The 12,121-nt window shown below is 38.7% G+C and overlaps 1 protein-coding gene across 6 annotated transcripts in view; it reads right to left on the reverse strand.

The window, feature by feature from the left end:
• The window catches only part of ANKS1B (ankyrin repeat and sterile alpha motif domain containing 1B), a 343,850-nt gene that overhangs the window by 283,847 nt on the left and 47,882 nt on the right, over window positions 1-12,121 (reverse strand). For all 6 annotated transcript variants that reach the window (XM_081927920.1, XM_081927926.1, XM_081927925.1 and 3 more), the window contains 3 exons: window positions 11,145-11,220; window positions 10,493-10,594; window positions 7,187-7,303 (listed from right to left, as the gene is read on the reverse strand). In XM_081927920.1, the coding sequence (XP_081784046.1) occupies window positions 7,187-7,303; window positions 10,493-10,594; window positions 11,145-11,220 (295 nt within the window). The remainder of the gene's footprint in view (window positions 1-7,186; window positions 7,304-10,492; window positions 10,595-11,144; window positions 11,221-12,121) is intronic.

Here is a 12,121-nt window from a genome sequence, read left to right on the forward strand (position 1 = left end):
CACAAGTATATATATATATATTTTAAATATTTATTAAAGTTTTTCAATATGAATACATAGTTGGTTCACAATACAATATCTGTCATAACATATTTTCATAACTACTCTGGACTTCCTCTCATCTCCCGCTCCCATTTACATCATAAGAAAAAGAATTTTCCAGCAAATTATCATCTTGTTTGCGTTTTATGCCCATAAATTTAGTTTATAATCTAATAGTTCCCAATTGGTTCACATTTTCTTAATCTCGCTTGTCTTCCTAATTCTATCTAATTTAGTGGTGCCCGTTTATTTATGATTTAGCAACCTGCTCAACATTCAGTCAAATTACAATATTTTTGTAAATAAATCTTGAATTTCTTCCAGTCTTCTTCCGTCCTCTCTTCTCCCAGGTCTCGAATTCTGCCTGTCATCTCGGCCAGTTCCATGTAGTCTATCAGTTGCATCTGCCAGTCTTCCAGTGTGGGGAGATCTTGAGTTTTCCAGTGCTTCGCTAGGAGTATCCTTGCTGCTGTTGTTGCATACATAAAAAAGGTTCGGTCCTTCTTTACCACCCCTTGGCCGACAATGCCCAAGAGGAAGGCCTCTGGTTTCTTAGCAAAGGTATACTTAAATACCTTTTTCAATTCATTATATATCATTTCCCAAAAGGCCTTCACTTTAGGGCATGTCCACCAGAGGTGGAAGAATGTTCCTTCACTTTCTTTACACTTCCAACATTTATTATCAGACAGGTGGTATATTTTTGCCAGTTTGACTAGGGTCATGTACCATCTATAAATCATTTTCATTATATTTTCTTTCAGAGCATTACATGCAGTAAAGTTCAACCCAGTAGACCACAACCTTTCCCAGTCCTCAAACATGATGTTATACCCAATGTCCTGCGCCCACCTTATCATAGCAGATTTAACCATTTCATCTTGAGTGTTCCATTTTAACAGCAGGTTATACATTCTAGAAAGTACCTTAGCCTTTGGTTCTAACAGTTCTGTTTCCAATTTCGATTTCTCCACCTGGAACCCTAACTTCTTGTCATTTTAAAAAATTTCTTTAATCTGAGCGTAATGTAACCAGTCTCGCACTTTATCCTTCAATTTCTCCTGACTCTGCAGTTTCCAATTATCTCCATCTTTTTCTAGTATCTCCCAATATTTTGGCCAATTGGCCTCCATATTGGGTGTTTTTCGGGCCTTAGCTTCCATAGGTGAGAGCCACCTTGGAGTTTTATTTTCCAATAAGTCTTTATATTTTGTCCAGACATTAAACACTGCTTTTCTGACAATATGGTTCTTAAATGCCTTATTGATCTTAACCTTATCATACCATAGGTATGCATGCCATCCAAATGCATTGTTGAAACCTTCCAAATCCAATACATCAGTGTCTTCCAGAAGTAGCCAATCTTTTAGCCAGCAAAAAGCTGCGGCCTCATAATACAACTTTAAGTCCGGCAGGGCAAAGCCCCCTCTATCTTTTGCATCAGTTAATATCTTATACTTAATTCTGGGCTTTTTGCCCTGCCAGACAAACTTAGAAATATCTCTCTGCCACTTCCGGAAGCACTCCGTCTTGTCCACGATCTGTAATGTTTGAAATAAAAACAGCATTTTTGGCAATACATTCATCTTGATTGCAGCAATTCGGCCTAGCAAAGAAAGTTTCAATTTGGTCCAACTATCTAAGTCTCTCTTAATTTCTGACCAACATTTTTCATAATTATCTTTAAATAGACTCAGATTTTTTGCTGTTATGTTTACCCCTAGGTACTTTACTTTTTTAACCACATTTAATTCTGTCTCTCTCTGAAACCGTTCTGACTCTGTATCTGTCAAGTTCTTTTCCAATACCTTAGTTTTCTGTTTGTTTAGTTTAAATCCCGCCACCCGACCAAAGTCTTGAATCAATTGTAGTACTCTTTTCATACTAGATTCTGGCTCCTGCAAGGTCAAAACTAGGTCATCTGCAAAGGCTTTAAGTTTATATTGTTTCGCTCCGACCTGAATTCCTTTCACCAATCGGTCCCCTCTAATCATGTTCAGGAGCACCTCCAGAACAGAAATAAATAACAAAGGGGAGATAGGGCAGCCTTGTCGTGTTCCTTTTTCAATTTTAAACTCTTCAGTCACCACATTATTAACTATCAATTTAGCTTTTTGCTCTGAATATATCGCCTCAATCCCATTCTCAAAGCCCAGTCCCACCTCCATTTCTTTTAAATTACCCTTCATAAATTTCCAGGAAATACTGTCAAAGGCCTTCTCCGCGTCTATAAAGATTAAGACTGCTTTTGTATTTATATCTGTTTGCAAAAGTTCCAAGATATCAATAATGTTCCTTGTATTAGCAAACAAATGTCTACCTGGGAGAAAGCCTGCCTGGTCCTTGTGGATTACTTCATTTAGAACTGTATTTAACTGTATTTAATTTAGAACTGTAACTGTATTTAATTTTTGTCTTCTCTTCAACTGCCAGGCTAGCAGTTTTCCGCATTTGTTCGCCGACTCAAACGTTTTTTGTTTCATTAATTTGACCTTCCACTCTATTTCCTGGTTTATCAGTTTAGAATATTGTGCTTGATGAAGTTTGATTTCTCTCAGAGTCGCCTGTGATTTCGGATTTGATCTTAACTTCTTCTCTAATTCTTTTATTTTGTCCAAAATCTTGTCTTTCTTCTCATTTTGTGTCCTTTTCTTTACAGCGTTCTGTTGTATCAGGAACCCTCTCATCACCGCTTTGCTTGCGTCCCAGATGGTTCTTTTTTCCACAGTAGTGTTCATATTTATCTCAAAATAGTCCTTCAAAGCTTTTTGGGCCTTCTTGATGATTTCCTGATCTCTAAATAAGTTGTCATTCATTTTCCATCTAAAGGAGCCGGTTGGTAGTAGTGTCATGTCCATCTTTATTGCATTATGCCTTAGGTGCCAGACCTCTAGATATCCAAATTTGGTCGATTCTTGTCCAAGTCAGCTGGGCTTCAGAGAAGAATGTTCCCTCTCTTCCCAAGGGGTTCTTTGTCCTCCAGATGTCAATCAAATCCATATTGTCTGTCATTTCAAAAAAGGTTTTTGGTAGTCTGCTGTCTTTTGTGACATTTTGATTCTGTGACTTATCCATGTTGGTTGAAACAACCCCATTCATGTCTCCCATCATGATGATGTTGTCATAGTCCAGAAAATCCAGCATGGTCTCATGCAACTTCTTATAAAATTCCGATTTCCCTTCATTTGGTGCATAGATTCCTAATATCAGAAGCTTCTCTCCTTGGTGTTGTATTTCAATTGCCAAAATTCTTCCATGTTCGTCTTTGAATAGGAATTTAGGTGACAGGCTCTCTTTTGCGTATATCACCACCCCTCTTTTCTTTACTTTGTCCGAAGAGATAAATTCTTGACCAAGTCTTTTGTTTATTAATACTTTTCTGTGGAGCCTAGTCACGTGTGTTTCTTGCAAGCAAATAATGTCCAATTGTTCTTTTTTCAATATGTGAAATATTTTTTTCCTTTTTTCTGGAATGTTACAGCCATTAATGTTCCAGCTCAAAAGTTGCAGAGACATCCTGAATAAATCTGGTTATTTTTCTGGGGGTGGTACTTTGTTCGATGGATCTTCGGGTTTCGAAGGTGTAGGTACCGCCAATGCTCCAGGCCCAAAGGGGGAGTCAATTCCTTTTTGAAGGTCCTCTTCGTATGTGGACAAAAATTTATCTCTCTCTTCCAGTGTTCTAATTTTAACTTTCTTCCCTCTGAAGGTAAAGGAAAGTCCTTGGGGAAATTCCCACCTAAAAACAATTGAGTTGCACCTTAGTAGTCTAGCTAGTTCAGAATAGGCGGATCTAAGGTCCAACAGCTGTTTAGGAATGTCTTTGTAAATTTCAATTCTTCTGTCCAGAATGTCCAATGACTTCCCGTAATGTAGGCCCAAAATCTTGTCCCTTTCCTCCTTTGATCTCAATGTTATCAAACAGTCTCTGGGCTTCTCCTTCCTTGCAAGCCTTCCAAGCCTAAAAGCTGAAACAATTTTAAAATCCTTTTCCTCCAAATTCCAAAATTTGGAAAATTCTTTAGTCAGGAACTCAGCTAGGTTGCTTTCTTCTGCCTCTGGTACCGACCTGATCCTAAGGTTACTCTCCCGATTCTGCAGTTCTATCATAGAAAGATAGGTCTGGTGTTCACTTACTTGTTTGCCGAGTGGTCTTACCTCTTGTTCTAAATTTTCAAGCTTTTGACTAGTGTCCTCAGCCAATTTCCGATTCTCTACTGTGGCCTCCTTCAACTCTCCAATAGCTTGTACGTTCTGTGCTACTTGTCCTGTTAATCTGTTTAAACTTTCTGTGTTCTGATCAATTTTAGCTGTTTGCTCATCAACCTTCTTTTCCAAAGACTCCAATTTTTCAAAAATCTTCTCTAAGATAGTAGCAGATGTTCCTGAGGCCATGTCCTCTAGTTGTAGTTGCTCAGTTTCTCCCTCCCTTGCCTGTGGCAGTGAGGCTGCTTCTTCCTCTGAAGGCAAAGTCGGTACAGATGATCTACGTGTCTGCAATGCTGAGGTTAAAGTTGTTATAGTTGTTTGTTTAGCTGTTCTCCTTCTTCTTGTGCCACTCATTCCAGTATTATCTATGAGTCAAGGTCAAGCTGAGTTGTTCCCATGGGAAAACAGAAACCAGAGAAAAATCCAAAGCCGGAGGAAGAGAAAGAGAAAGTAAAGTGATGTCGCTGTTATAAGTCCCCAATCCTCTAGAGGGAGCATAAAATGTCTTTAGGGAAGAATCAAATTCTATTAAAATTAAAAATCTAATTTTATATCCAGGAACCTTCAATAGCAGATATTAAGCAGAGTCAATGTTGGCAGCCACATTGTTTCTAGCAGTGCACACTGGTGTTGCAAATGATGTTTCAAAGTTTCAGGTAAATGCAGGCTCTGATACACAATAGCCAAGTCTGCCAAACTGACAGTCTCTCAGTCTCTCAGGCAGCTCCAATCCCTGGGTCTCTCATTTAACTTGTAGTTCCAATAGAAAAATGGTGCCACAGCTCAGATAAAGGGCAAAATCATTAACTTTAATCCTTACTTTGTTTAAGAAGTTCAATGGGTGCTCAAATCTGTCATTTAGAAGAGATCTGTTCTACGCCTCCACTCCTCCAGCTCTTTGCTTTCAAGTTCAATAGCAGCGGAAGACGGACTTCCTGTTTCCACGTCTCTCCGCTTTCAGCCAAATTCGTTATTTTAGCCCCAAATTTTTAATAGTCAGTCTTTACTCACGGGTTGTAACTTTCTTCCGAATCAGTAGTTTGCAGGAAAAAAGGTCAGCGCTCACCGGCAGCAGCAGCGCGGCTTCACTCCTCGGCGCGCGAAACGGCTCACAGCGCCGCTACCCCCTCCACGCTCCGGAGCCCCTTACGGGGTTCCTTCAACGATTTGGGGGTCGCTTCTGGCGCCCACCGAGCCTCAAGACCGCAGGCTCTTGCTGCCTGTGGGTTTCCAAAGTGGGTCTCCGCTTCGCCGTAGCGGATGACCCTTTTCCGTGGAGCTTCCCCTTCACAAGTGGAAGAGGACCGCCATTGCCGTTCGCGCCGCCTCCGGAACCACAAGTATAACCTCCAGATCAAAAGTACATTCCCATCACTGATGTACTCAGTTTTTTGTTTTGTTTTTTTTTTTTTAAATTAGCACCACATTAAAACTCTCCTGAGTAAGGAAGGCATAAAACAAGAGAGGCGTGTTAGAAAGTTTAGATCTGGAAATTGCTAGGTGCATGCTGAATGACTCTGGTCTTCCCAAATGCACATGTGGAGATGCAGCAGCCACTGCAATATATCTCCAAAACAAACTGCCAACCAAGGAAACAACACATACACCTTTTGAACTTTTGCACTGAAGAGTACCTAACCTGTCACACACATGTGTGTGTTTGGCAGTACTGTCTATGTCTCTGTACCACAAGTTAGATTCCAGAGCAAAAGAGACTATCCAGATTGGCTATGCTCCAGAAAGCAAAGGATACAAAGTAATAGAATTGAGTACTGGGAAAGTTAGCACAAGACATGTGGTTCATTTTGATGAACACAGGAAAGCTGACAAGAAAGCAATGGTGGCAGACTTTTCAGATGAGTCAGAGGAAGAAAACCAAGGCATGAATTGATGTATAATACCTCTGTATGGTATGGTACCTCTAGTTACGGACTTGATCCGTTCCGGAGTGCCGTTCGCACCCCGAAAAGTCCACAACTAGAGCGCCGCTTCTGCGCACAGGTGCAGCGCAATAGATTGCTTCCGCGCTCACACGAGGTGCACAGAGTGCTTCTGTGCATGTGCATGCAGCGAATCCCGGAAGTATACACTTCCGGGTTTGCCGCGTTCATATCCTGAAAAAACGCAACCGGAGACTGACATAACAAGAGTTACGGCTGTAGTCCACATCTGCAGATTCCAATAAGCAGTGCAACCAGAGGGGAGGAGACTGATGACAAGATCCCTGCCTTAAAGAGTGATGAGGAGATGGATGAAGTTTCACAGCCAGATTGTCAGGTGCTCAATGAGACCCAACAAACGTATTCCAGCTCCACGACTGTCCTACCTCACAAGATACAACCCCTAGAACCTTCCACCTGGGAAGAGACTGAGCAGATACCAGCCACTGGTGCTCATCTGTGGAAGGATGCTGCACAGGAAGAGATTGATGCACTACACCAAAACCAAACCTGGATCCTCACCAAGCTGCTCTCCCCCTGCTAATAAGGCAATTGACAGCAAGAGGTGTTTAAGGTAAAGCAGGGTGTGGAAAGGGAAATTGAGTGCTACAAATTATAACTTGTAGCAAAAGGTTATTGGATTGTTTGACAGTAAAGGGCTGCAAGAAGCCAAGGAAATAACCACACTAATGATGACTGACTTTCTAAAGAGTAAAGATGGGTCTGAATTTTTGCCAGACAACAACCTGTACAAGTCAGCTATTTGACTAGCCTCCAACATATGGAGTGCTCCTGGTAGAACATAAAGAAATATTGATTATCACATTTCCATGCTTTAACACATTCAAAGTAAGCGAGTTAGTTAGAATATATTTGACTTTCATTGACACTACAGAACTGTTCATCTAGATGAGAAGTAAAATTTCACAATGACTGTGCTTCTTAATAGTTCTGTAACATACTTTATTATGGAATAATTCTTAGAAAGTATTTACTTTTATTTGTTTGCGTAGGAGAAACCTCTGGAGACAAAACACAGGATTGATGATTTGTCACTGGACATTCCTCTATTGGTTCCTCTGCAACTGTGGCATTTCCTGTTTCTATGTATTCTGTAGTAAAAAATAAACAGGTAAGTAAATATACCATACTTAAATTAATCTAATTTACTTATTTTTGAATTTCCCTCATTTATCCTAATGCAACATGTGTGTGTGTGTTTTGAAGTATTATAGGATATTAAAATGGGATGTCTTAAGACATGCAACCTAATCCTATGCATGTTTACTCAGGTATAAATTCCACTGAGATCAGTGAAACATACTCCCAATAAAGTATGATGCGGTTACTAGAAAATCTTAAGAGACACAGGAAACAAAAAAGCATTCCTTCTGTCTCCTGTTTTCTGTCTCAGTCCTTCTAATAATGGTGGCACACCAAAGAGAAAAAGGGCCTTTCCCAAAAGGTAATAAGAGGCTTTGTTTTCCTATGGGGAAGTTATGGGCAGCAATGCCCTAGGCAGCGAAAACACAGCTGTGGTGTGAGTGGGTGTATCTGTTCCAGTTTGCCCCATTTTTGTCACATTGTATAAATTTTTTCATGGTTATCCTTAGGCAAAGGCCTAACAATCTGTATCACACAAGACACAGAAAATGCTAAGTGACTATCTGTGCTACATACATAACTTTGTTATAGCATTTAAGCACAAGCAGTGTGAAGCAAGGTACAGAGAGTAGGATAGAGCTTCCACTAAAACTATCTAGGATCATTTAATCACTTCTTTCTTCACAAATTAATAAGTTTCTCTTCATTTAAAAGATTAGGCTCTGGAAGGAGTGGTATACCCGCCAGATTACACGCTCATTGAAATGGTGAGAAACTCAGCTGTAAAACAAGGCAATCAGAGAATATGCAAGAAATGAAGGGCAGACTTAACACAGGCATTGCGATTAGTGAAACACAGCTGCCTTCTTTCAAGACAGGAAATGCGAGGGAATGCAGCCATGGATGGCATACAAGCAGGCTCAGCTGGATTTCAAGGGACTATTGAGACAGCTTTAGAAAATCTCTCACATATTAACTTAGCTGTTCTTCAAATCTAATTTGGCATTGGGTGGATGCTTTGTATATGTGGCAGCTCTATGTAATAAAAAGATAGAAAATGAGCCCAATATTATGTGGCCCATGCCAGTTTTAGCATCTATAAAAATACCAGTAAAAATCTAGTAAAAAAAGGAAACTTTTATAATGCATTTTCTGAAAATTGAGTGTTGTCAATAGAGTAATTTAGCAGCATAATAAATACCTGCCCCCCATCCAGCTAAGCATTTTGGTAGATGGATTTATATAATTTATTCTGAGTTAAAACACATCACTGATCATTAACAGTAAAGCTAAGAATTTTCAACTTAGTAGAGGGACAAGACATGGGAGTCCTCTGCCAGCCTATTTGTAATATAACTCAAACCCTTCTAGCAATTTGACAGTCAAATGGAATTAAAGGAATAGTAATTCAGAAGAAGGAACTTATACGGATAGTTGCAGATGATATAATCATTTATACAACATATGTAAATACATCAGCACAGGAGTTCTATAAATTTTGCAAGAATATGACAGAGTGGCAGGCTTTAAAATAAATAATGGTAAGAATGAGTTGCTATCATGACATACAAAGGAAAAAGAAGAAAGGCAAATTAATTGGAGCATAACAGTGGAGCAAAACAGCTCAATATTTGAAAGTCTAATTCAAAAGTTGTATAAATAATTATTTTCCCTTTCAAAGCAAATTCAAAAGCATCAATTTTCTGTTCTGATTACAGCAGCATAGTCCAAAGACTTAGAATATATTGTGCCTCATTCTTAGTCTGAGCAGAAATGTCAATGTAATCTTACTCATCCAAGTCCTTCTATATTTTCAAAGTTCCATGCTCATCTGCATTTGGGTTCACTTTGTTAAATCCAATATTATATCAGTAAGATACTTCATTATATCTATATTCATTAATTTTCAATATATAGCAATTTTTTTAAAAGTAAAAAGATACAAAACAAAATCCATTCTTCAGGGTTACCAGCGAAGTATTTTATAAAAGGATGCCACATTTCAACAATATCATCTACATCATTTATTATATATATATATATATTACTTTTTAAGAGCATGGTCACACAGAAACATTTCATCATACCCAGTAACACATATATCCAGTTAAATTATCTCTTAAATGTAAAGTTGATTATACGATGCAACACCAGCTTATCAACTGGTATCATCTACAGGCAATCAGCACTCCCACAGATAATCCACTGGCTGGGGAGGCGTGGCTGGGCCCCATTTAAACAGAGGCAAGAGCTGGAGAGCTTCCTCAATCTCCTGCCCTCCCTAATTTGCAGGTTTCTACTTTGGTCTTGCTATGGACCGTGGTTGGTTGCCGCTGAGGGGCCTGGTAGGAATTTTTCCACTTGGCAGATTGGCATGGGCTATTTGGTTTTCGCCTACCTCATAGCAATCGTCACAACTTTGTAAGGTTTGGCAGTTAGGCATTGGTTAATCTTATGATGGGGGAGCAGAGGTATGGCCATCACCTGCCCCTCCAAGCTTAAGTGTATTCCGTTAAAGGAATCTGGGGGTGTAGATCTTGTCCGAAGTCTAGGGCTTGGGCTAGGGGCATGCCACGACCCCGTCGGGAACCCTGGGGGAGCTCAAGTTGGTTTGCATCAACAGGGCTCCTCCTATCGGTGGTTGACCCTTACCGGACTCCCTGTGTGACAGGCTGGAGTCAGATATAGCCAGGTCAATTCCAATGCCTAAGCCAATACTGCTCACATTCTGTAACCAATAAAGTTGTGGCCAAAATTTGCCCAATAACATTAACCTAATATCTGTGTCCTTGTGTCTCATTCATCGACAAGGGGGTGGTTTCGGGATCTCAACACGCAACTGGTATCATCTATGAGCAATCAGCACTCCCAAAGATAAACAAGAGTGCAAAGAGTGCTGTATTGCATCTGAAAATGATAAAAATTAAGTGCCATTGAATTGCCTCTTAAAATAGGAAGTAGAAATTTTGGAAACCAAGCCTATAAAGATACCCCATTTTTATATTACAGTAAGTGAACATTTTGGTAAAGGCATGATTAGACATGAAATATTAGAATATACTATAATACATATAACCAAAGGACTTTGCAAAAAATCTCATATATTTTGTACATACAAATTTTATATTTATACATTCCTATATAATGCATATATTTATTTAATCATATCTTATACACATTATATATACAGAACTTACCTTGAAGTAATGCAGCGATTTGGAGTGATTGTTGTGATGGGTGTTCTTTGAGAATATCTAAAACAGTTCTACCTAAACTGTCTTTTATGTTGGCATCAATTCCTAAAATAGAAATTGTGTATGTACAATTAAAGATTAAACTTATTAGATAAAATATTTTTCAGCATAAATGCAAAACATCAAGACCAGTAATTTAATGTAAGGCTATTTGATGGCATGTTGGATATCAATACAAGCTGTTAAAATGTACTAATTAGTATCCTAAATCTCATATATGTAGTTTATGGACTACATAAAAGTCAAATGGCTACAGAAATCTGAAAACTGTTCTTTTTTAATTTTTTCACCACAAAACAAAATAGCCTTTGCTACAGAATGCCTGGCAGAACAGCTTCATTTATGGGTTACTCTGAGAGGAGAGGTAGCTATTCATTTGCCTTAACATCAGTAGACATACTCCAAGGACATTAAACATTCTTAGTTCAACTACATTGTCTGTCTGACACATGGCAATTGGAAACACAGTTTGTTCCACAAGAACCGTACTGGTATTCAGCAAGAAACAGCAACCAGATAAGACTAAATAACATGGTTTAAAATTAGGAAAGTGTGAGATTATTTACAACTCATTTGGAGAACAATTATGATTTACCTGTTTCCAGCAGAATGCGTACCACATCCACTTTTCCAAACAAAGCTGCTTCATGCAGTGCACTCCCTTTTTCTGTCTGGAAAGAAATTAAATACAATAATTAAATAGTTTAACTTACTAGAAATTATCTCATAACTTGTTAACTTATTAATTATCACTATAAACTATAGAACGGGACACTGATTGTGTGTGAATATAACAAAATCATATGCATTTTTCTTAACCAAAGAGTACATTCCAATAAATTCAGTGAGACTCAGTCCTCAGAACACAAACATGATGCTAACATTCATAATTACATGGTTCAAAATACCAACTGGGCCAGTTGGTAATGCTTAACTGATATCTGAATATGATCACCATTTCTCCATAAACGGTTCTCTGACTTAGTATAGTAAACAAGGTGCTGCATGGTCATGTTAGTAGTTTAAGCATCCCAAGGAGATGCTTTTTAGGCACATACAAGAAGCTGTTTATTCTTAACCCCCTCCCCTTAAACTCTTAATTACTGCTGTGAAACTCATGATTTATAAAACAAGACTGTTTTTCATGACCACACATTTGTACACCAATCCCAGTTGAAAATCCTAAAAGAAAAAGTATACATGATTTTTTAAAAAAACATCCAAAGCGGTTCAAGGACAAGGTCAATCTTGGCAGGTTAAAATAATTACTTTTTGCATGCTTATACTTTTAAAAACCTGTAACTTAAAGACTGTTTCACTTCAAATTAATTGTTCTGCATTGGGAGTCAGTCAAATTCAAAATGAAGATTAGTGTGCATGCAAGCAACTTGTTAACTAGTAGATGGATCACCTAGCCAAGCAATTATTTTCTGTACTTTCTCTATTAGGATATTTGTGTATTTGTGGCTTCTTTGATTTGCTTCCACAAACCAGATGCAAATAGTGCTGTTATGCCCACTTATGTGCTAGTAGCTCCCACCAAGGAACATGATGTTGTACTAGTGGGATGAA

The sequence above is a fragment of the Podarcis melisellensis genome (genome assembly GCF_964234715.1).
Source record: "Podarcis melisellensis genome assembly, chromosome: 10".
NCBI lineage: Eukaryota > Metazoa > Chordata > Lepidosauria > Squamata > Lacertidae > Podarcis > Podarcis melisellensis.